The sequence below is a fragment of the Nerophis ophidion genome, linkage group LG02, assembly GCF_033978795.1.
Source record: "Nerophis ophidion isolate RoL-2023_Sa linkage group LG02, RoL_Noph_v1.0, whole genome shotgun sequence".
NCBI lineage: Eukaryota > Metazoa > Chordata > Actinopteri > Syngnathiformes > Syngnathidae > Nerophis > Nerophis ophidion.
The window spans coordinates 86,447,571-86,469,871 of record NC_084612.1 but is presented as its reverse complement, the minus strand read 5'-3'; the positions used below and the strand labels follow the sequence as shown (position 1 = coordinate 86,469,871).

Below are 22,301 nucleotides of genomic sequence, written 5' to 3'. Positions count from 1 at the left end.
GCTCTTACTGTAGACTTTTTTTCTTTTTTTTTAAATTTTAATCTTCTGTTTTTTTCTCCCATTCCCCCCATGTTTACCTGTATCTCATCTTTTTTTGTAAGGGGCGCTGGAAGCCAGCAGACCCGTCTGCAATCCTGTCTCCCTGTAATGTTTGTCTGATCATGAATGGGATTGTGCTGAAAATTTTATTTTTTCTGAAGGAACTCTCCTTAAGGAATAAAGTACTATCTATCTAATCTAATCTAGACATGAGCGGAGAGTTTGCATCGTTCTTCCTGCAGCTGTGGACTCTCTTGCCTCGACCGTCATTTGCTTACACCATGTAGGAGGGGGGAAAAAAATAGCCCGGCTGCCTTGCCTCGTCGAGAAACGTGGCTTCCCTCAGAGACACTGGCAGTCACCACACTCGTGGCCACACCCCTCCGACTTTCAGGTACCACCATGTAATCGCACTAAACACTAGTGACACAATAAGCAGATAAGGGATTTTCCAGAATTATCCTAGTGTGACAAACAGTTCAGGGTGTCCCAAGTTAACAGAGAGTGTGAGGAGGAGTTTTGTCCTTTCAGAGTTGCCGTGGGGCTGTGACGTAGAGTGTGTGGTTGTGGAGAGAGAGGTGTAAAGGAGTTCACATTAAAGAAGCGGTGGCTACCGGACCTGCTCTAATGTCTCCCGTTTATTATTTTATTAAATAAGTACTCTGTATAGGCGAACACTCGGCTACACTAGTAAATGTGTCTAATAACTTCTGAATCACTCCCACTGCCGTCGTCTTTTTTTCTTCTTTCTAGTCCTTCACTCTCACTTTCCTCATCCATGAATCTTTCATCCGCACTCAAATTAATGAGGAAATCGTCGCTTTCTCGGTCCGAATCGCTCTCGCTGCTGGTGGCCATGTTTGTAAACAATGTGAGGATGTGCGGAGCTCCACAAGCCGTGACGTCACACGCATATCGTCTGCTACTTCCGGTACAGGCAAGGCTTTTTTATTAGCGACCAAAAGTTGCAAACTTTATTGTCGATGTTCTCTACTAAATCCTTTCAGCAAAAATATCGCGAAATGATGAAGTATGACACATAGAATGGACCTGCTATCCCCGTTTGAATAAGAACATCTCATTTCAGTAGGCCTTTAACTATAGGAGAAAACATTGTGATTCTTTGGCGTACCACTAGATGGGGCCCATGTACAGTTTGAGAATCACTAATGTGGACAAATTCTAACTTGAATTACAGTATAACCATGTTTGTGCACAATTAACCACACGAAAAAAAACATGAATTTTACTGTCAAAAGTCATGATTTATTGCTTGTTTCAATGTTCAATACAAACAGATTATTTTTGTAAAAAAAAACAAACAACAGACGCTGACGTTCATCGGCCGCGCTTGCTGGTTAGAAACCTTTTACAAGAGCGGCGTCATTACCGGCGTCCGTGGACCCGGACAAGATGGGGCATGTTGGAACTGACCCTAAAAGTTGTAAAGTACGCGAGGCGTGTCCGAGTGCGGGAGGATACTCGCCCCCCCTCAGCCAGTGTGTGTGTGGTAGGATGTCAGAGGCCAAAGGTCAGACCGACCTCTGACCTCCTTTAACCTCATCCGCCAGAAGACGGCCCCCGCCTGCCAGGTCTCCAGGAGCAGGAGCTGCCTCCCTCGCCACTTAGGGGATTGTAGTCTAGAAAAAAATACAATTTAAATGCAGACAAGAATGTAGTAAGGTAAATAACTGCTATGTCAAATGAGCTATGAGAGCTAACATGCTAACAGTGTTACGCACCAAGTAATATTAACTTTATCATCTGTTCTCTACTAAATCCTTTCAGCAAAAATACGGCAATATAACAAAATGATCAAGTATGACACATAGAATGGACCTGCTATCCCCGTTTGAATAAGAAAATCTCATTTCAGTAGGCCTTTAACGGTTGCAAAAATTAGATAAAAGTAGCATGCTAACATTATATACCAAATTCAATGACTAATGGTGTATGGCTACAAAATTAGCTTTAAAAGTGTACAATTGGCTAAAAAATTAGTGTATGAATTTTGGTGCATTCACACAATAAAGTTCTCTTTAGCGGAATCTACAAAACCCAAGACCAGTGGAGTTGTCACGTGTAAATGGTAAATAAAAACAGAATACAATGATTTGCAAATCTTTTTCAACCTATATTCAATTGAACAGACTGCAAAGACAAGATACTTAACATTCGAACTGAGAACCTTTTTTTTTTTTTTGCAAATAATTAGCCCAGTGAAGCTGGCGGCGTTTCTGGGTGTTGTTGATAAATGGCTTTCGCTTTGGATAGTAGAGTTTTAACTTGCACTTACAGATGTAGCGATGAACTGTAATTACTCACATTGGTTTTCTGAAGTGTTTCTGAGCCCATGTGGTGATATCCTTGACACACTGATGTCACTTTTTATTGCAGGGATCGAAGGTCCGTAATATCGCTTACGTGCAGTGATTTTTCCAGATTCTCTGGACCTTTTGATGATATTACGGACCGTAGATGGTGAAGTCCCTAAATTCCTTGCAATAGCTGGTTGAGAAATGTTGTTTTTAAACAGTTGGACAATTTGCTCACGCATTTGTTCACAAAGTGGTGACCCTCACCCCATTCTTGTTTGTGAATGACTGAGCGTTTCATGGAAGCTGCTTTTATACCCAATCATGGCACCCACCTGTTCACAATTAGCCTGTTCACCTGTGGGATGTTCCAAATAAGTGTTTGATGAGCATTCTTCAACTTTCTCAGCCTTTTTTTTGCCACTTGTGTTAGCTTTTTTCAAACATGTTGCGGGCCTAAAATTACAAATGAGCTAATATTTGCAAACTTTACCAGTTCGAACGTTAAATATCTTGTCTTTGCAGTCCATTCAATTGAATATAAGTTGAAAAGGATTTGCAAATCAATTGTATTCTGTTTTTATTTACCATTTACACAACGTGCCGACTTCACTGGTTTTGGGCTTTGAACAAGCCAAGTGTGTTTCTTTTCAAGGTCTTTACTTCTAACGTTCTTCTTACCAGAGCTGCGAAGCGGCTTCTTGTCTTTCTTTGGTTGGACCAACGTGCTGGACGAGGCGCCGTCGTCGCTGCTCTGTGGAGACACCAGAGAGTCAAAGACGGCTCAGGTTTGAAAAGAAGAAAACACTCGGTCATATTTTAGTGCGGCGGTGCTCAAACTGTGGTACTGGTACCACCAAGTATGGTGTTTTACTTTACAATATTCAAAACACAGTGTTACTGTTCAAACAATGAAATGTCCCAGTGGCCGTAAATATTAAATATATATGATATAAATTATACATCTGCCTTGTTTTTGATAAATACACAGGCTGTTTAGGGCCGCCCTAGCGGCTCCCTGGAGCTTTTTCTAAAATATATTTTATTTTAACATCTGTTTTAACACATGACACAAATCTCCCTAATTGTTAGAAATCACACTGTTAACATTAAACATTTTTCACTGATGAGAGTATTTGGCGCGCACAGTTTTGTCCTACTAATTAAAGTTAAAGTACCAATGATTGTCACACACACACTAGGTGTGGCAAAATTGTTCTCTGCATTTGACCCATCACCCTTGATCACGACCTGGTAGGCAAGGGGAGCAGTGAGCAGCAGCGGTGGCCGCGCCCGGGAATCATTTTTGGTGATTTAACCCCCAATTCCAACCCTTGATGCTGAGTGCCAAACAGGGAGGTAATGGGTCACATTTTTATAGTTTTGGTATGACTCGGCCGAGGTTTGAACTCACAACCAACTGATCTCAGGGCGGACACTTTAACCACTAGGCCACTGAGTAGGTTGTGGCTGTAGACTACCACAACGTACCCCACTGTTCTCATCCAAAACATTCTAAATCAGGTGTCCAAAGTGTGGCCTGCGGCATTCTAAAAATATATAAACAAAATGTTTTTAAAGGCCTACTGAGACCCACTACTACCGACCACGCAGTCTGATAGTTTATATATCAATGATGAAATATTAACATTGCAACACATGCCAATACGGCCGGTTTAGTTTATCCATCATCCATCCATTTTTCTACCGCTTATTCCCTTTCGGGGTCGCGGGGGGCGCTGGCGCCTATCTCAGCTACAATCGGGCGGAAGGCGGGGTACACCCTGGACAAGTCGCCACCTCATCGCAGGGCCAACACAGATAGACAGACAACATTCACACTCACATTCACACACTAGGGCCAATTTAGTGTTGCCAATCAACCTATCCCCAGGTGCATGTCCTTGGAAGTGGGAGGAAGCCGGAGTACCCGGAGGGAACCCACGCATTCACGGGGAGAACATGCAAACTCCGCACAGAAAGATCCTCAGCCTGGAATTGAACCTGGGACTGCAGGACCTTTGTATTGTGAGGCAGACGCACTAACCCCTCTACCACCGTGAAGCCGCGGTTTAGTTTACTAAATTGCAATTTTAAATTTCCCGCGGCAAGAAATCTGCGTTCAAAAGACTCCGGCTTATTAGTGATTCATAGAGCTCAAAAAAAGTCTGCGGGCTACAGAGCGTTTTCCGTTCGGGCTCCAGTACTCTGGAATGCCCTCCCGGTAACAGTTCGAGATGCCACCTCAGTAGAAGCATTTAAGTCTCATCTTAAAACTCATCTGTATACTCTAGCCTTTAAATAGACCTCCTTTTTAGACCAGTTGATCTGACGCTTCTTTTCTTTCTCCTATGTCCCCCCCTCCCTTGTGGAGGGGGTCCGGTCCGATGACCATGGATGAAGTACTGACTGTCCAGAGTCGAGACCCAGGATGGACCGCTCGTCGGGACCCAGGATGGACCGCTCGCCTGTATCGTTTGGGGACATCTCTACGCTGCTGATCCGCTTGAGATGGTTTCCTGTGGACGGGACTCTCACTGCTGTCTTGGAGCCACTATGGATTGAACTTTCACAGTATCATGTTAGACCCGCTCGACATCCATTGCTTTCGGTCCCCTAGAGGGGGGGGGTTGCCCACATCTGAGGTCCTCTCCAAGGTTTCTCATAGTCAGCATTGTCACTGGCGTCCCACTGGATGTGAATTCTCCCTGCCCACTGGGTGTGAGTTTTCCTTGCCCTTTTGTGGGTTCTTCCGAGGATGTTGTAGTCGTAATGATTTGTGCAGTCCTTTGAGACATTTGTGATTTGGGGCTATATAAATAAACATTGATTGATTGATTGATTGTTGAAAACGTCGCGTAACGATGACGTGTATGATGACGCGTGCGCGTGACTTCTCGAGTTGGAGGGGACGTATTAGCGCAGCACCACTAGCGGCTAAAAGTCATCTCTTCTCATCGCGCGATTACACAGCATTCTGCACATCTGTGTTGCTGAATCTTTTGCAATTTGTTCAATTAATAATGGAGAAGTCGAAGTCGAAAGATGGAGGTGGGAAGCTTTAGCCTTTAGCCACACAAACACACGGTGTTTCCTTGTTTAAAATTCCCGGAGGTGAAGCTTTACTATGGATCAGAGCGGTCAAGCAAACATGGTTCCCGACCACATGTCAACCGGCAGGTTTCGGTGAGGAAATTGTGGTAAAAAGTCGCCTCGTACTGCTGCTGCCGTGACTAATTCTCTCAGAGACTGGCGTCAACACACCCGTGGACACACCCCTCCGACTATCAGGTACTATATAATCTCACTAAAACGCTAGCAACACAATAGAAAGATAAGGGATTTCCCAGAATGATCCTAGTAAATGTGTCTAAAAACGCCTTTTTTATTTTATTTTGTTTTTTTGTTTTTTTAGTCCTTCGCTATCAATATCCATCCATCCATTTCTACCGCTTATTCCCTTTTGGGGTCGCGGGGGGCGCTGGCGCCTATCTCAGCTACAATCGGGCGGAAGGCGGGGTACACCCTGGACAAGTCGCTACCTCATCGCAGGGCCAACACAGATAGACAGACAACATTCACACTCACATTCACACACTAGGGCCAATTTTAGTGTTGCCAATCAACCTATCCCCAGGTGCATGTCTTTTGGAAGTGGGAGGAAGCCGGAGTACCCGGAGGGAACCCACGCATTCACGGGGAGAACATGCAAACTCCACACAGGAAGATCCCGAGCCTGGATTTGAACCCAGGACTGCAGAACCTTCGTATTGTGAGGCAGACGCACTGACCCCTCTGCCACCGTGAAGCCCGCTATCAATATCCTCAGCCACAAATCTTTCATCCTCGCTCAAATTAATGGGGAACTTGTCGTTTTCTCGGTCCGAATAGCTTTTTTTGTTAGAGGCTCCCATTATAAACAATGTGAGGAGCCCTCACACGGGTGACGTCATCGTCTGCTACTTCCGGTACAGGCAAGGCTATTTTATTAGCGACTAAAAGTTTCTAACTTTATCGTCGATGTTCTCTACTAAATACTTTCAGCAAAAATATGGCAATATCGCAAAATGATCAAGTATGACACAGAATGGACCTGCTATCCCCGTTTAAATAAGAAAATCTCATTTCAGTAGGCCTTTAAAAGGGACAAGTGGTAGGAAATGGATGGAAGGATGGAATAAAAGAGCAAAGGGATGAAATGTAATGAGTAAAAAGTTGCCATGTTGACTCTAATTACACAAAATTGTTGGTTTTCTTTAAAACTGTCATTGTTAACAAATCAAAATGTATGTTATGAATGATTGAGCTATTTTAGGCTCTAATAATTTTCACATCAAATATTCCACTTTGAAAGGTCTGTGAATATTCTCATGAATCCAGTTCAGTGTCATCTCAGGGCATTCAGTCCATCACAACTGGACTGTTTTGGTTTGTCTTAGAAGACGTTTTGCCTCTCATCCGAGTAGGCTTCATCAGTTCATACTCAAAGACTTAGATTGGTAGGTTCTAGTCTTAGACTTAGATTGGTCATTGTGGAACGCTCTCCCTGACCACCCGAGGGCGCCAAAGACTGTGGATGCTTTTAAAAAAGGCTTAAAATGCCTTTTTTTAGATTTATGCGTGTTAGTTCTGGCGATTAGGCTGTTCTAGTTTTTATTTTTACTTATTTAATTATCTTTTTTTTATTTATTAATTTTTTTGATACACTTTGAGGTTGTTTGCTCAATGTAAAGTGCTTTTTACAAATAAAATCTATTATTATTATTATCTTGTTTTAGACTTAGATTGTGCAGATCTAGACTAGCGGTTGGTGCCAAAACCCCAAATATTTATACTCCATAACCAGGAGGGTGTGCCTGGGCAAGGATGGTTTCGCCCTATCGTAGTGAGAAAAACGGTTTTGATGTAAACAAGACAATCCTAACTGTCAAAGCCAAGGACAGTCGTTGAAATGTAATTTCCTCTCGTTAGCATTGAGGTTTTGTGTGGCAGAACGGTCGCTGTGGATCGACTACTAACAGTCCAAAATAGTCGGAATAACCCATATTAGCGTTCCATTCAGTTGTAAACAAATGGCATTCTGGTCACCCTTTGTTATTTGTTGAAAGCTAAATTGCAGACTCTTAGGAAAGGTTGAAATGTTGGTGTTGTATGTGGTTTTTCAACATTGACATAGATGATTTTCCTCATTCCTATTTCGTACCATCCATCCTCCCTGTTCAGAATCTGTACATTAATGAAATTAAACAATGGATGTCCACTAATTTTTTGCAACTTAACGCCAAAAAACGGAAATGCTGATTATCGGTCCTGCTAGACACCGACCTCTATTTAATAATACAACTGTAACATTTGACAACCAAATAATAAAACAAGGTGACTCAGTAAAGAATCTGGGTACCCAACTCTCTCCTTTGAGTCACACATTTAAAGCGTTACTAAAACGGCCTTCTTTCATCTCCGTAATATCGCTAAAATTTGCTCCATTTTATCCACTAAAGACGCCGAGATCATTATCCATGCGTTTGTTACGTCTCGATTACTGTAACGTATTATTTTCGGGTCTCCCCATGTCTAGCCTTAAAAGATTACAGTTGGTACAAAATGCGGCTGCTAGACTTTTGACAAGAACAAGAAAGTTTGATCACATTACGCCTGTACTGGCTCACCTGCACTGGCTTCCTGTGCACTTAAGATGTGACTTTAAGGTTTTACTACTTACGTATAAAATACTACAGGGTCTAGCTCCATCCTATCTTGCCGATTGTATTGTACCATATGTCCCGGCAAGAAATCTGCCTTCAAAAGACTCCGGCTTATTAGTGATTCCTAAAGCCGAAAAAAGTCTGCGGGCTATAGAGCGTTTTCCGTTCGGGCTCCAGTACTCTGGAATGCCCTCCCGGTAACAGTTCGAGATGCTACCTCAGTAGAAGCATTTAAGTCTCACCTTAAAACTCATTTGTATACTCTAGCCTTTAAATAGACCTCTTTTTTAGACCAGTTGATCTGCCGCTTCTTTTCTTTTTCTCCTCTGTCCCCCCCTCCCTTGTGGAGTGGGTCCGGTCTGATGACCATGGATGAAGTACTGGCTGTCCAGAGTTGAGACCCAGGATGGACCGCTCGCATGTGTATCGGTTGGGGACATCTCTACGCTGCTGATCCGCCTCCGCTTGGAATGGTTTCCTGTGGACGGGACTCTCGCTGCTGTCTTGGATCTGCTTTGAACTGAACTTTCGCGGCTGTGTTGGAGCCACTATGGATTGAACTTTCACAGTATCATGTTAGACCCGCTCGACATCCATTGCTTTCGGTCCCCTGGGGGCGGGGGGGGTTTGCCCACATTTGAGGTCCTCTCCAAGCTTTCTCATAGTCATCATTGTCACTGGCGTCCCACTGGATGTGAATTCTCCCTGCCCACTGGGTGTGAGTTTTCCTTGCCCTTATGTGGGTTCTTCCGAGGATGTCGTAGTCGTAATGATTTGTGCAGTCCTTTGAGACATTTGTGATTTAGGGCTATATAAATAAACATTGATTGATTTTTGTTCTCAAAGGTGCAGTAGACAGCTGAGTCTTGGCCTGAAGGGTTCGCCCGTCTATGCTGTGTCATGCCTCAGCTTAATGGTTGTTTTGTTTCCCAGTAATATGAACCAGTGCATTCACCATTACCATACCAGCTACACCCGATTGTTTTTGCAGGTGTGGTGTGTCCGTTTTTAGGGATACATGCCATCCTAGTCACGTCCGTCGTGTCCTTCAGCAAGACACTTCACCCTCGTTCCTGATGGGTCATGGTTAGGGCCTTGAATTGCAGCGGGATTTGCTGCTAGCGGGGTGTATAAAATAGTCAGGAATTGTCATGGATGCAAAGGATTCTGGGTATTTGTTGTGTTGCGTTTATGTTGTGTTACTGTGAGGATGTTCTCCCGAAATGTGTTTGTCGTTCTTAAATGGTGTGGCTTCACAGCGTGGCGCATATTAGTAAGAGTGTTAAAATTGTTTATATCACAACCATTAGTGTACTCTGTGTCACCCAGTATGCCTTGCAGTCGTGTGCGTGTGTCTGCGGAAGCCACACACAACATATTGCTGGACTGGCAAGTATTTAGTACACGTTGTAGAAGGCGTCAAAGGCAAAGGCTTCATAGCACGCCCTAATAATTATTAACTGGGTGACTGCCGGCAGACATTTTTGAGAATGTTTACGTCTCCTTTTGTCTTCTTCGCTTTGTGACACGGGTCCAAAATGGCTCTTTGAACGGTAAAAGTTACCGATCCCTGAACCATGTATATCAAATATTTCCAAATGGTTCAACCGTCACCCGCCCGAATCTATTTAAAATCTATTTTTTCGTCATGTCACCCGCCCGACCCGCGGACTCCGCGGATGAGAACCGACCGCAAACCGCGCATCTCTATAGGCCACGTACTTAGCAATAGTGTATGTCACACATTTAATGCTGCTGACACCGGGTCTGAGGGTATTTTTTGAAGGCCATAAATGCCAGGGATGGTGTCCTGTGGGTATAATCTGCAATACAATGCCTGGTTGGTGGCTTCTGACTTTTGTAGAGTTTCTAAGTACTCAATGATTCTTCTCTTGTACTCACTCCCTTTTGAGTATTTAATTTGTGTTAGAGTCTTTGAGAAGTGTAAGCAACTGGTTTTGGTAGTCAGTTGTGTAGAGAATTACTGTGCATCTCCCCTTGTCAGCTGGCAGGATTCTGATATTTTCATCTTTGCTCAGTAATGTTACTTCCTTCCTCTCCTCAAAAGAGAGGTTTGGGGGTGTATTTGCTGCCCTTCGGTTTCTGTTAGGTTGTTTTTCCTAATAGCTGATTCCGTCGCTGTAATCTAATCAACTATAGGAACATGATGTGGAGTCATGGCAAAGTTCAAGCCTTTCACCAATATATCTATGCTAACGTGGGTATTTACGACAATTTTGGACCAGAAGGAGTCATGCGCAGCGATCGTTCTGCCACACGATACCTAACAAGCGGAAAACACACTTCAACAACTATCCTTGGTTTTTAACAGTAGGATTGTTTGCATCCAAGCAGTTAATTTTCTTACTACAATAGGAAGAAACCATCTTTGCCCAGGCACACTTCCTGGTTTTGGAGTATAAATATTTGGGGTTTTTGCACCAGCCGCTAAACTAGATCTGACCAATGTAAGTCTATGAGCATGAACTGATGAGAGGCATAACGAAATGTTTTCTAAAACAAACCAAACAGTCCAATTGTGATGGACTGAATGCCCTTAGATTCCACTTTGAAATTTTTTTTTTGTGTGGATATTTTGTAACTGCCATAAAAAAACAAACATTTTCTTTGACAAAAAGGGCCTTAAAATTTTTTTTAAAAGGTGTTGAAAGTCAAACAATATATAAAATAATGTACAACTTATTTTTACGGCTTTTATGAGTGTGCCCTTTTGGATCCCTGAAAATTTAAATTATTATTTTTTTTTAACTCTTTGTTAAAAAAAAATGGAATCAAAATCAATGATATTATGACTTATTGACCAATTCAAGAGATAGGCGCCAGCGCCCCCCGCAACCCCAAAAGGGAATAAGCGGTAGAAAATGGATGGATGGATGGACCAATTCAAGACTCCAATTATTTTACATCTAATATTCCGCTTTGAAATATTTTTTGAGGAAAATATTTCATATTATGTGTTTGCCATCCAAAAAACCTTATTTGACAGAGAGGGCATAAAACAAACAAAAAAACATTGGGAAAAAAAAAAAAAAAGCGTTGAAAGTAAAACAAATATGTGACCTGTTTTTAACACTTTTAGGAGTGGGGCCTTTTTGGATTCTGGAAAATTTTAGTGAGATTTTTGTTTTAACTCATTGCTCCAAAAATTATAATGAATTAAAATCAATGCTTCACAACAAATATTGCACTTTGAAATATGTTTGGGGGGAAATGTTGCATATTATGTGGTTTTGGGCATAAAAGAGCATAAAACAAAAAGAATACAACTTTATATGGGCAGATAGATTTGAGGTTGATCTAGAGATTTAAGCATTGCAAAAACAATTAATATGACCTATTTTTAACATTTTCATGACAGACCCTTCCAGGTCCCCGGGACCAAACTTAAAGGAAGCCCAAAATATGTTTGGGGAGAGAAGTTGCGTATTTTTTGGGTTTTGGGCATAATAGAGTGTAAAACATAACAATAATATGTACATAAAATAATGTATGACTTATTTTTACAACTTTTATGAGTGGGCCCTTTGGATCCCTGAGTATTTACATTTTTTTTTTTTTTTTTTTTTTTTTTTTTAAACTCATTGGTCAAAAAATGATTTAAAATGTTATGAATTATTGACCTATTCAAGGCTCCAATTATTTCACATCAAATATTCCACTTTGAAATTATTTTGGGGGGAAATATTGCATATTTTGTGTGATTGCCATTAAAAAAAAAAATTGGGGGACAAAAGGGGCATAAAACAAACAAAAAACATTGGGAAAAAAAGAATAAGCGTGACAGTAAAAAATGAAAAAAAAGGTGACCTATTTTTAACACTTATGAGTGGGGCCCTTGTCAAAAAACAATAATGAATTCAAATCAAAGTTATGAATTATTATCAAATTATTTATATTAACAAATATTTCACTTTGAAATATGTTTGGGGGGGAAATGTTGCATATTTTGTGGTTTTGGGCATAAAACAAAAAAATAATACAACTTTATAGGGGCAGTTAGATTTGAAGTTGATCTACTAGAGATTTAAGCGTTGCAAAAGTCATTTAAATAACTTATTTTTTAACAATTTCATGACTGAGACCAAACTTAAAGGAAGCCCTAAAGAATAATAAAAAAATAATCTACTGTTGTATTTGTTTTGAAAATGACATATCAAAATGGCCGTCCCTTGCTTTGATTTTTCAGTGGGCGGCCCTCAGTTGTACAACTCAGTGGCCTAGTGGTTAGGTGTCCGCCCTGAGATTAGTAGGTTGTGAGTTCAAACCCCGGACGAGTCATACCAAAGACTATAAAAATGGGACCCATTACCTCCCTGCTTGGCACTCGGCATCAAGGGTTGGAATTGGGAGTTAAATCACCAGAAATTATTCCTGGGCGCGGAACCGCTGCTGCTCACTGCTCCCCTCACCCCCCCTCCCAGGGGGTGATCAAGGGGATGGGTCAAATGCAGAGGACACGTGCGTGTGTGTGTGTGTGTGTGTGTGTGTGTGTGTGTGTGTGTGTGTGTGTGTGTGTGTGTGACAATCCGTGGTACTTTACTTTAACTTGTTCAACTACAGGGAAGGTCCCCAAGTGGGGTACTTAATTTCATTAAGCTTTTTTGTGATGAGCAGACACGCTTACATGTAATAAAGCAGATGTTTAACATGTGTGTCACATGTTAAACGGGGTCACGGTAAAAGAGAATATCAAGTCGACCTGCTTGCTCGCTCCTTTGCTGCTCCTGCCCAGCTTCATGCTCTCCCAGTTTTCGATCTTCTGCTTCCTCTTCTCTTCCTCTTGCTGCAGACACACCACACACAGCAGGTCAAAGGTCGTGTCTGAGAAGCAACAAAGCACCTGCGCATTTGCGCGTGCTTCACCTGCTTTTGCTTCTCTCTGAAGAGTACCGCTTTGGCGTCCTGCTCCTCCTGCATCCTCCTGCGAGAAATCTCCAAGGCCTCCTGGCGTCTCACCACCTCCTCAGAGTCTGTGACGAGTCAACAGACGCTCGTAAGTGAGGCGCACGCCATCAAGTACGACGGTACATTGTGTAAACCTCACTTCCCAACGCCTTAAAGGGGGACTTTTTTTTTTTTTTGCCTATCGTTCACAGTCATTAAGAGAAAAAAATACACTTTTTTTTTTTTGCATTCTAACATGTAAAAATTGTCTCAATCTAGGTGGCTAGCAATGCAGCTAATTACAGCAATCAATTATACCTCAAAATCAGTTTAAAAATGCATTCAATAACCATTAACAACACTTCATGTACTATATTATACATCCTGTAGAATAACCAAAGGGTAGCAACTAGAGGTGTCCGATAATGGCTTTTTTGCCGATATCAGATATTGGCCAACTCTTAATTACCGATTCCGATACCGATATATACGGTCCTGGAATTAACACATTATTATGCCTAATTTTGTTGTGATGCTGGATGCATTAAACAATGTAACAAGGTATTTCCAAAATAAACCAACTCAAGTTATGGAAAAAAATGCCAACATGGCACTGCCATATTCATTAAATGATGCACAAAGTGCATTATTTTTTTTAACATGCCTCAAAACAGCAGCTTGGAATTTGGGACATGCTCTCCCTGAGAGAGCTTGAGGTGGGCGGGGTTGGGGGGTGGGTTAAGGTGGGGGTAGGGGGTAGCGTATATTGTAGCGTACCGGAAGAGTTAGTGCTGCAAGAGGTTCTGGGTATTTGTTCTGTTGTGTTAGGGTGCGGATGTTCTCCCGAAATGTCCTTGTTTGGTGTGGGTTCACAGTGTGGCGCATATTTGTAACAGTGTTAAAGTTGTTTATACGGCCACCCTCAGTGTGACCTATACGGCTGTTGACCAAGTATGCAGTTGCATTCACTTGTGTGTGTGTGTGAAAAGCCGTAGATATTATATGATTGGGCCGGCACGCAAAGGCAGTGCCTTTTAAGGTTTATTCTCCTTACGTCAGTGTACCACTACGTACAGCGGTGTTTTAAAAAGTCATAAATTGTACTTTTTGAAACCGAAACTAATAATTTCAGATATTACATTTTAAAGCATTTATCGTCCGATATTATCGGACATCTCTTGTAACAACATTATTACTGTAAGAGCCAACACTGAGGGACTCCTTTTCTAGCGTACTAACACATCGCCATGCTTCGGTATTAGTCAAAAAAAGCTAACTGTACCAATTTGTGCCGACTGAAAAACACGAACAATCATATTACAGTATCTGTAAAGTATTAGTCCACATTTCATGTTTTGTTTGTACACAGCTAGCCAGACAACACATGAATGGTGATGCGCTACGTGTATCATAATCAGTATTAAGGTGACCCACTCGATGGAAAGTTGTGCATTTGGTCCAGCTGGTCGGGGAGATTTATTCCAGTTTATTTGGGTAAGCGCTCCATTTATGTCAAAATATAGCATGGCTTCAAGTTCCACATTTACAACGCAAAAGTCACACCGACCTCACTCTCTCGGCTTCTGTCTGCGCCAACATCTCACCGTTTCTTCGCGCTCGCTTTTAAAAGCAGCCGTTCATCCTCTGTATATTCAGCTTCAAAAAGATTAAGGTTGTGAATCTTCATTTGTACGAAAATACAGTTGTCTATTACAAAGTCTGCCATGATTACAACACACTCGCGTTTGTTTCCGGAAGTAGGAACACACATTTGCTGCCGGAAGTGCGCTGCTATGGAAACGGAAAACAGTGCAGCTAATAGGAGTAATAATAACAATGAATTAGATTTATATAGAGCTTTGCTATCAACTAGATACTCAAAGCGCTCATGGAAAAGTGAGAACCCATCATTCATTCACTCCACATTCACACTGGGTGGTGGTAAGTTACAGCTGCCCAGGGGTATACTGACGGAAGTGTGGCAGCCAATTTTCACCTATGTCCCCTTCGACCATTATTGCGCCTATTGAGCGCTCTAAAAATCCATCCAGAACCCGCCAACATTACTCTTTACATCTTGTGACCTGAAAATTAATTAGCTATATTTGTATTATAGTCCGGGCCCATGGTTCTCGCTAGGAAAAAGGTGGAGTGCCATCTCCGGGTTGGGAAGGAGATCTTGCCCCAAGTGGAGGAGTTCAAGTATCCTCGGAGTCTTGTTCACGAGTGAGGGAAGAGTAAATCGTGAGATCGACAAAAGGATCTGCAATGCGGACGCTGTATCGATCCGTTGTGGTGAAGAAGGAGCTGAGCCGGAAGGCAAAACTCTCAATTTACTGGTCAATCTACGTTACCATCCTCACCTATGGTCATGAGCTTTGGTTTATGACCGAAAGGACAAGATCCCGGATACAAGCGGCCGAAATGAGTTTCCTCCGCCGGGTGGCGGGGCTCTCCTTCAGACATAATAATAATAATAATGGATTAGATTTATATCGCGCTTTCCTATTACTAGATACTCAAAGCGCTCACAGAGAAGTGGGAAGCCATCATTCATTCACACCTGGTGGTGGTAAGCTACATCAGTAGCCACAGCTGCCCTGGGGTAGACTGACGGAAGCGTGGCTGCCAGTTTGCGTCTACGGCCCCTCCGACCACCACCAATCATTCATTCATCATTCATTCACCAGTGTGAGCGGCACCGGGGGAAAAGGGTGAAGTGTCCTGCCCAAGGACACAACGGCAGCGATTTGGATGTCAATAGGCAGGAAGCGAACCAGGTTTCTGGCACGGCCGCTCTACCCACTACGCCATGCCGCCCCTAAATGGGGTGAAAAGTTCTGTCATCCGGGAGGAGGTCAAAGTAAAGCCGCTGCTCCTCCACATGGAGAGGAGCCAGATGAGGTGGTTCGGGCATCTGGTCAGGATGCCACCCGAAGAGCTGGGCGTAGTGGCTGGGGAGAGGGAAGTCTGGGCTTCCCTGCTTAGGCTGCTGCCCCCGCGACCCGACCTCGGATAAGCAGAAGAAGATGGATGGTATTATAAATGCTAACGTTATAAAACTACTTTTAGTAGCTTGTTTTGAAATGAATTAAAGTGAACTATATTTATATAGCGCTTTTTCTCTAGTGACTCAAAGCGCTTTACATCGTGAAACCCAATATCTAAGTTACATTTAAACCAGTGTGGATGGCGCTGGTAGCAGGTGGGTAAAGTTTCTTGCCCAAGGACACCACGGCAGTGACGACTAAGGTAGCGGAAGCAGGGATCGAACCTGGAACCCTCAAGTTGCTGGCACTGCCACTCTACCAACTGAGCTATACCTCCCCTACAGCTCTGTAACTAAACAAGTTACAGAGGTAAGTAGTTTGATGCTATATAGGGTCTTGAGCTGGAGAAAGTTAATTCTAGATTATAAATCATGCTCCTCCCTTGGATAAAAGAAGGTGGTGGCCATAAACGGAGAAGTTGGTCAACGTTGATATCCAATTTAGATTCCGATATTGCGAGAAAGACACGAAAAGACGCTCGTTTGCGGCATATTTTTTAACCCTTTGTGAGAATTATGAATAATTCGTCATCTAAACGGGAAGATATAAACATCCCATCAGTCGGCATCCCAATGAGAGCAGACGTAGAACAGTAAGTGATTGTTTTAGTATGTTCGTAGTTTGCATATGTTGCTTAGCACTTAGCAATACTGCTGCATGATGCTTAGTGTTTCACTAAAGATACATCTGTTTAGCACACAGCTTGTAAATCCACAACTTGGAGCTCATCCTCCGTATAGTCAGGCTAAAAAATATAAGGTTCTGGATCACCATTTATCTCAAAGTCGTCTTTGTTGTCTCTCACTAAGTCTGCCATGATTGGTAGCGTTGTTGTTGAAGGTAAAAGCAAACGCTGTGTATGCTTAAAATAAACAAAATATTACATGTTATTATGAATGTGCCTGTAAATACATTACATATATACTTACAGCATGTCTATAAAACATTGGAGGCTCTTAGATGTTCTTAGAGCGCTTAATAGGTGGAATTGAGTAACTCCTATTGCATTCTTTGTTAGCTGACTTTTGCTAGTGTTTATTTACAAGTTAGAATGCATTGGTCTTACGTAAGGATTGTGAATGATGAGCAAAAAAAAAAAAAGTGCAGTTCCCCTATAATATTTGAGCTAGACAATGAGCTGCCAGCCCATGGCTTTTAGATATTTTGCAAGCACTGCTCAATTAGTTGGAACGTGTGGTCCCTGGTTCGAGCCCATCTGCAGGATGACCACTGCCACACACACACACACACACACACGGGTGAGGAAATGACCTTGCAGTGACGAAGACGTGGCGCTTTGGGGGCTCTGGCTGGACCTCCTCTTGCTCAGGTAGTGGACCAGCAGGTAGACCACCAGCAGTACGACCAACAGGTGCCAGCCATACTCAGACAGCAGTTCTCCAGCTAAAAAGAAATTAGCATGACAATTATTGACATGAAAAATTCCAAATGTAGCAAGTTACACGTACATACATTAAATTAAAAACATCGTTTGACAAAAACAGACTCTTTGAATCCCAGTAAGACTAAAATAATGCTATTTGGTAACAGTAGAAGAAAAAGTCAAACAATTACAGATGGATGGAGTAAATATTGAAAGGGTAAAAGAAAACACATTTTTTGGGGTGTAATAATAGATGATAAAGTTAATTGAAAAAATATACAACAAAGTAGCAAGAAACACGTCAATAAATAAAAAAACAAAAAACATGTTCTCGACCCAAAATCACTTCATGTTCTCTACAGCTCACCATATCCGAGTTATTGTGTAGAAATATGGGGGAACAACTACAAATGTGCGCTTCATTCACTAACCGTGTTACAAAAAAAGATCAATTAGAATAATACTGTATTATTCTAATTCTAATATTGGGTATAGAGAATATACAACCCCTTTATTTATTAAATCACTAATATTGAAATTCAACGATTTGGTGCATTTGCAAACAGCTAAAATGATGTACAAAGCAAACTATAACCCAAAGAATGTACAATTATTCTCAACAAGTGGAGAAATATAACCTTAGAGGAAAATCTAATTTTAAACATTTGTATGCTCGTACAACACTAAAAACCTTTAGTATGTGGAATTAAATTATGCAACGGGTTAACCAAATATATCAAACAAAGGACCAATATGATTCAGTTCAAGAGACGGTTCAAACTACAAGTGTCGACAAACTACACAGAACAAGAATTATGATGAACATCTTGAATGTGAGTGTGAATGTTGACTGTCTATCTGTGTTGGCCCTGCGATGAGGTGGCGACTTGTCCAGGGTGTACCCCGCCTTCCGTCCGAATGCAGCTGAGATGGGTTCCGGCACCCCCCGCTACCCCAAACGGGAAAAGCGGTAGAAAATGGATGGATGGATCTTGAATGTGTGAATGTGAGTGTGAATGTTGTCTGTCTTTCTGTGTTGGCCCTGCGATGAGGTGGCGACTTGTCCAGGGTCTAACCCCACATTCTGCCCGAAAGCAACTGAGATAGGCTCCAGCACCCTCCGCAACTCCATATGGGACAAGCGGTAGAAAATGGATAGCTGGATCTTTAACCCTTTTTTATTGAGACAAAGATTATTATATCTATATGCTTACTATGGTATATTTTTTATTTGTTGATTTATTGAGACTTTTATTAGTAGATTGCACAGTACAGTACATATTCCGTACAATTGACCACTAAATGGTAACACCCCAATACATTTTTCCAACTTGTTTAAGTCAGGATCCACGTTAATTAATTCATAGTTCACTGTTCTGTTACAGAGAACAATGAAATTGGATACAATTGCTATGGTATGAAAAGGGGTAGGATTAAATAAGCTCTGCTTCTTCCTACTCTTTTTCGGACGTGATGTAATGAAACAACTGGAATTTTGTGATGCATTGCATTGTATCATAGGCATGTTCCAAATAAACTGAAACTGAAACTACATTAGGCTTCACGGTGGCAGAGGGGTTAGTGCATCTGCCTCACAATACGAAGGTCCTGCAGTCCTGGGTTCAAATCCAGGCTCGGGATCTTTCTGTGTGGAGTTTGCATGTTCTCCCCGTGAATGCGTGGGTTCCCTCCGGGTACTCCGGCTTCCTCCCACTTCCAAAGACATGCACCTGGGGATAGGTTGATTGGCAACACTAAATTGGCCCTGGTGTGTGAATGTTGTTTGCCTATCTGTGTTGGCCCTGCGATGAGGTGGCGACTTGTCCAGGGTGTACCCCGCCTTCTGCCCGATTGTAGCTGAGATAGGCGCCAGCGCCCCCCCCCGCGACCCCAAAAGGGAATAAGCGGTAGAAAATGGATGGATGAAACTACATTAAACCCACTAAAGGCTTAATGGTCACATGCGCGGACAGCACCTTTTATCTCTTATTTCCAAAACTGTGTACAACAGTGGTTCCCAAATGGGGGTACTTGAAGGTATGCCAAGGGGTACCTGAGATTTTTTTTTAAATATTCTAAAAATAGCAACAATTCAAAAATCGTTTATTAATATATTTCTTGAATAATACTTCAACATAATATGAATGTAAGTTCATAAACTGTGAAAATAAATGCAACAATGCAATATTCAGTGTTGACAGCTACATTTTTTTTGTGGACATGTTCCATAAATATTGATGTTAAAAATTTCTTTTTTTGTGAAGAAATGTTTAGAATTAAGTTGATGAATCCAGATGGATCTCTATTACAATCCCCAAAGAGGGCACTTTAAGTTGATGATTACTTCTATGTGTAGAAATCTTTATTTATAATTGAATCACTTGTTTATTTTTCAACAAGTTTTTAGTTATCTTTATATCTTTTTTTCCAAATAGTTCAAGAAAGACCACTACAAATGAGCAATATTTTGCACTGTTGTACAATTTAATAAATGAGAAACTGATGACATAGTGCTCTTTTTTTCAACCAATTATGCTTTGCTGTGATTAGGTGGTACTTGAATTAAAAAAATGTTCACAGGGGGTACATCACTGAAAAAAGGTTGAGAACCATTGGTGTACATTACTAAATTGGGGTCTTATGGCCCCTTATGTGGGCACTTATACTGCCATCTGGTGGTGTCAGAAGCGTATAACATACAATGAAATTTGGGGGGAAAAAGTGTAAAAATAAGAATTAGCATGTCACTAAACATGAAGTACACGTTTGTGTACTTATGGACTAATTACATCATATCAAAAGATTATTCTTAGTTTTTATTGTAATTAGAGTCCAATAAGCCCAAATAGCAAAGAGTAAAAAAGAAAGCATGTTAACAACCAGCTTGGGCCTTAAGAGGTTATTAATAAATACTTTTTACACGAACTACCTATCTGGTATGTTTAGTACTATATTTACAACTACACACTTTGCTTTTCATCACAAATAATCTACGTGGATATTAAAGGCCTACTAAAACCCACTACTACCGACCACGCAGTCTGATAGTTTATATATCAATGATGAAATATTAACATTGCAACACATGCCAATACGGCCTTTTTAGTTTACTCAATTGCAATTTTTAATTTCCCGCTTAGTGTCGTGTCGAAAACGTCGTGGTATGATGACGCGTGCGTTTGACGTCTCGGGTTGTAGCGGACATTATTTTCAAGCCCTAACCAAGCTATAAGTTGTCTGCTTTAATCGCATGATTACACAGTATTCTGGACTTCTGTGTTGCAGAATCTTTTGCAATTTGTTCAATTAATAATGGAGAAGTCAAAGTAGAAAGATGGAGGTGGGAAGCTTTCAGCCTTTAGCAACACAAACAAACTTGTTTAAAATTCCCGAAGGTGAAGCTTTATTACGGAACAGAGCGGTCAAGTGAACATGGTTCCCGACCACATGTCAACCAGCAGGTTTCGGTGAGAAAATTGTGCTAATAAGTCGACTCTTACCGTAGTTATGAACGAAGCCTGCGTCCTCCTGCAGCTGCGGACTATTACCTCCTCCCACCAGAAACACTGGCGGTCACCACACCCGTGGCCACACCCCTCCGACTATCAGGTACTATGTAATCTCACTAAAACTCTAGTATTTTCCAGAATTATCCTAGTAAATGTGTCTAATAACATCTGAATCGCTCCCACTGCAATCGCCTTTTTTTCTTCTTCTAGTCCTTCACTCTCACCATCCTCATCCACGAATCTTTCATCCTCGCTCAAATTAATGGGGAAATGTTTGCTTTCTCGATTTGAATCGCTTTAGCTGCTCGTGGTCATGATTATAAACAATGTGAGGAGCTGTCACGCCAAATTCCTTCTCCCTATAAACCCCCCCCCCATTTACTTCCAGGGTCATGATTAATACAGACATTTTGTTAACGCTATATTATAAAAATAGAACGCTATATTATAAAAATACAAACATTTTGTTAATGCTATATTATAAAAAAAATTTAAAAACAATTTACAAACACAAGTTATGGGATGACATAAGAGGAAACGTGACCCTGGAAGTAAATGCGTCATCCCAGAGCTTGTGTTTGTAAAATTTAAAAAAATTTTTTTTATAATATAGCGTTAACAAAACGTCTGTATTTTTATAACTTAGCGTTATATTTTTATAATATAGCGTTAACAAAACGTCTGTATTAATCATGACCACGGAAGTAAATGGGGGTGGGGGGGGGCTGTAGGGGGAAGAAATTTGGCGCGAGCAAGCCCTACAACCAGTGACGTCACGCGCACATCGTCCATTACTTTCGGTACAGGCAAGGCTTTTTTATTAGCGACCAAAAGTTGCGAACTTTATCGCCGATGTTCTCTACTAAATCCTTTCAACAAAAATATGGCAATATCGCGAAATGATCAAGTATGACACATAGAATGGACCTGCTATCCCCTTTTAAATAAGAAAATATAATTTCAGCAGGCCTTTAAAGGTAAATAAAAGCTAACTGCTGACGGAGCTAGCGTGTTACACGACATCCGTGACACGGCAAGGAAAGACACAATTGACCAACGGTTGAATTAATGATTTGGGTTAATGCAATTGTTAGTTGGTTAGTTTGTGTAACAAAGATATAGTTACCGATTACGCCAACAGAAGTCAGATCCTGGTTCTTCAGGGGGGTTTTCTGCACCACGATGTCATCCTCATCATAAACATCTGTAATCTCCACGTCGTCTTCCATTGCAGAAGACAAACAGTCGCTGTGAGAAAAGACCGTAAGTAAGATTACTTTAAAAAAATATATATTTCTATGATGACGCAGCAACTTGAGGCTCGAATTGTTTGTTTGCGTCGCCTCGTCTTTTTCCGCCTTCTTCTTCTTCTTCTGTCAATTTCTGAAGCAGCT

At 41.5% G+C, this 22,301-nt stretch overlaps 1 protein-coding gene across 1 annotated transcript; it reads right to left on the bottom strand.

Annotated features, from left to right (window-relative positions):
* Positions 1-1,279: 1,279 nt before the first annotated feature.
* On the bottom strand, positions 1,280-22,301 carry selenos (selenoprotein S). Its single transcript, XM_061893104.1, has 6 exons — positions 22,034-22,301; positions 17,287-17,418; positions 12,944-13,050; positions 12,780-12,863; positions 3,036-3,108; positions 1,280-1,679 (listed from the first exon to the last, which is right to left on the bottom strand). Exons 1-6 carry the CDS (start codon positions 22,134-22,136, stop codon positions 1,600-1,602), a joined length of 579 nt encoding a protein of 192 aa, XP_061749088.1. The 5' UTR covers positions 22,137-22,301; the 3' UTR covers positions 1,280-1,599.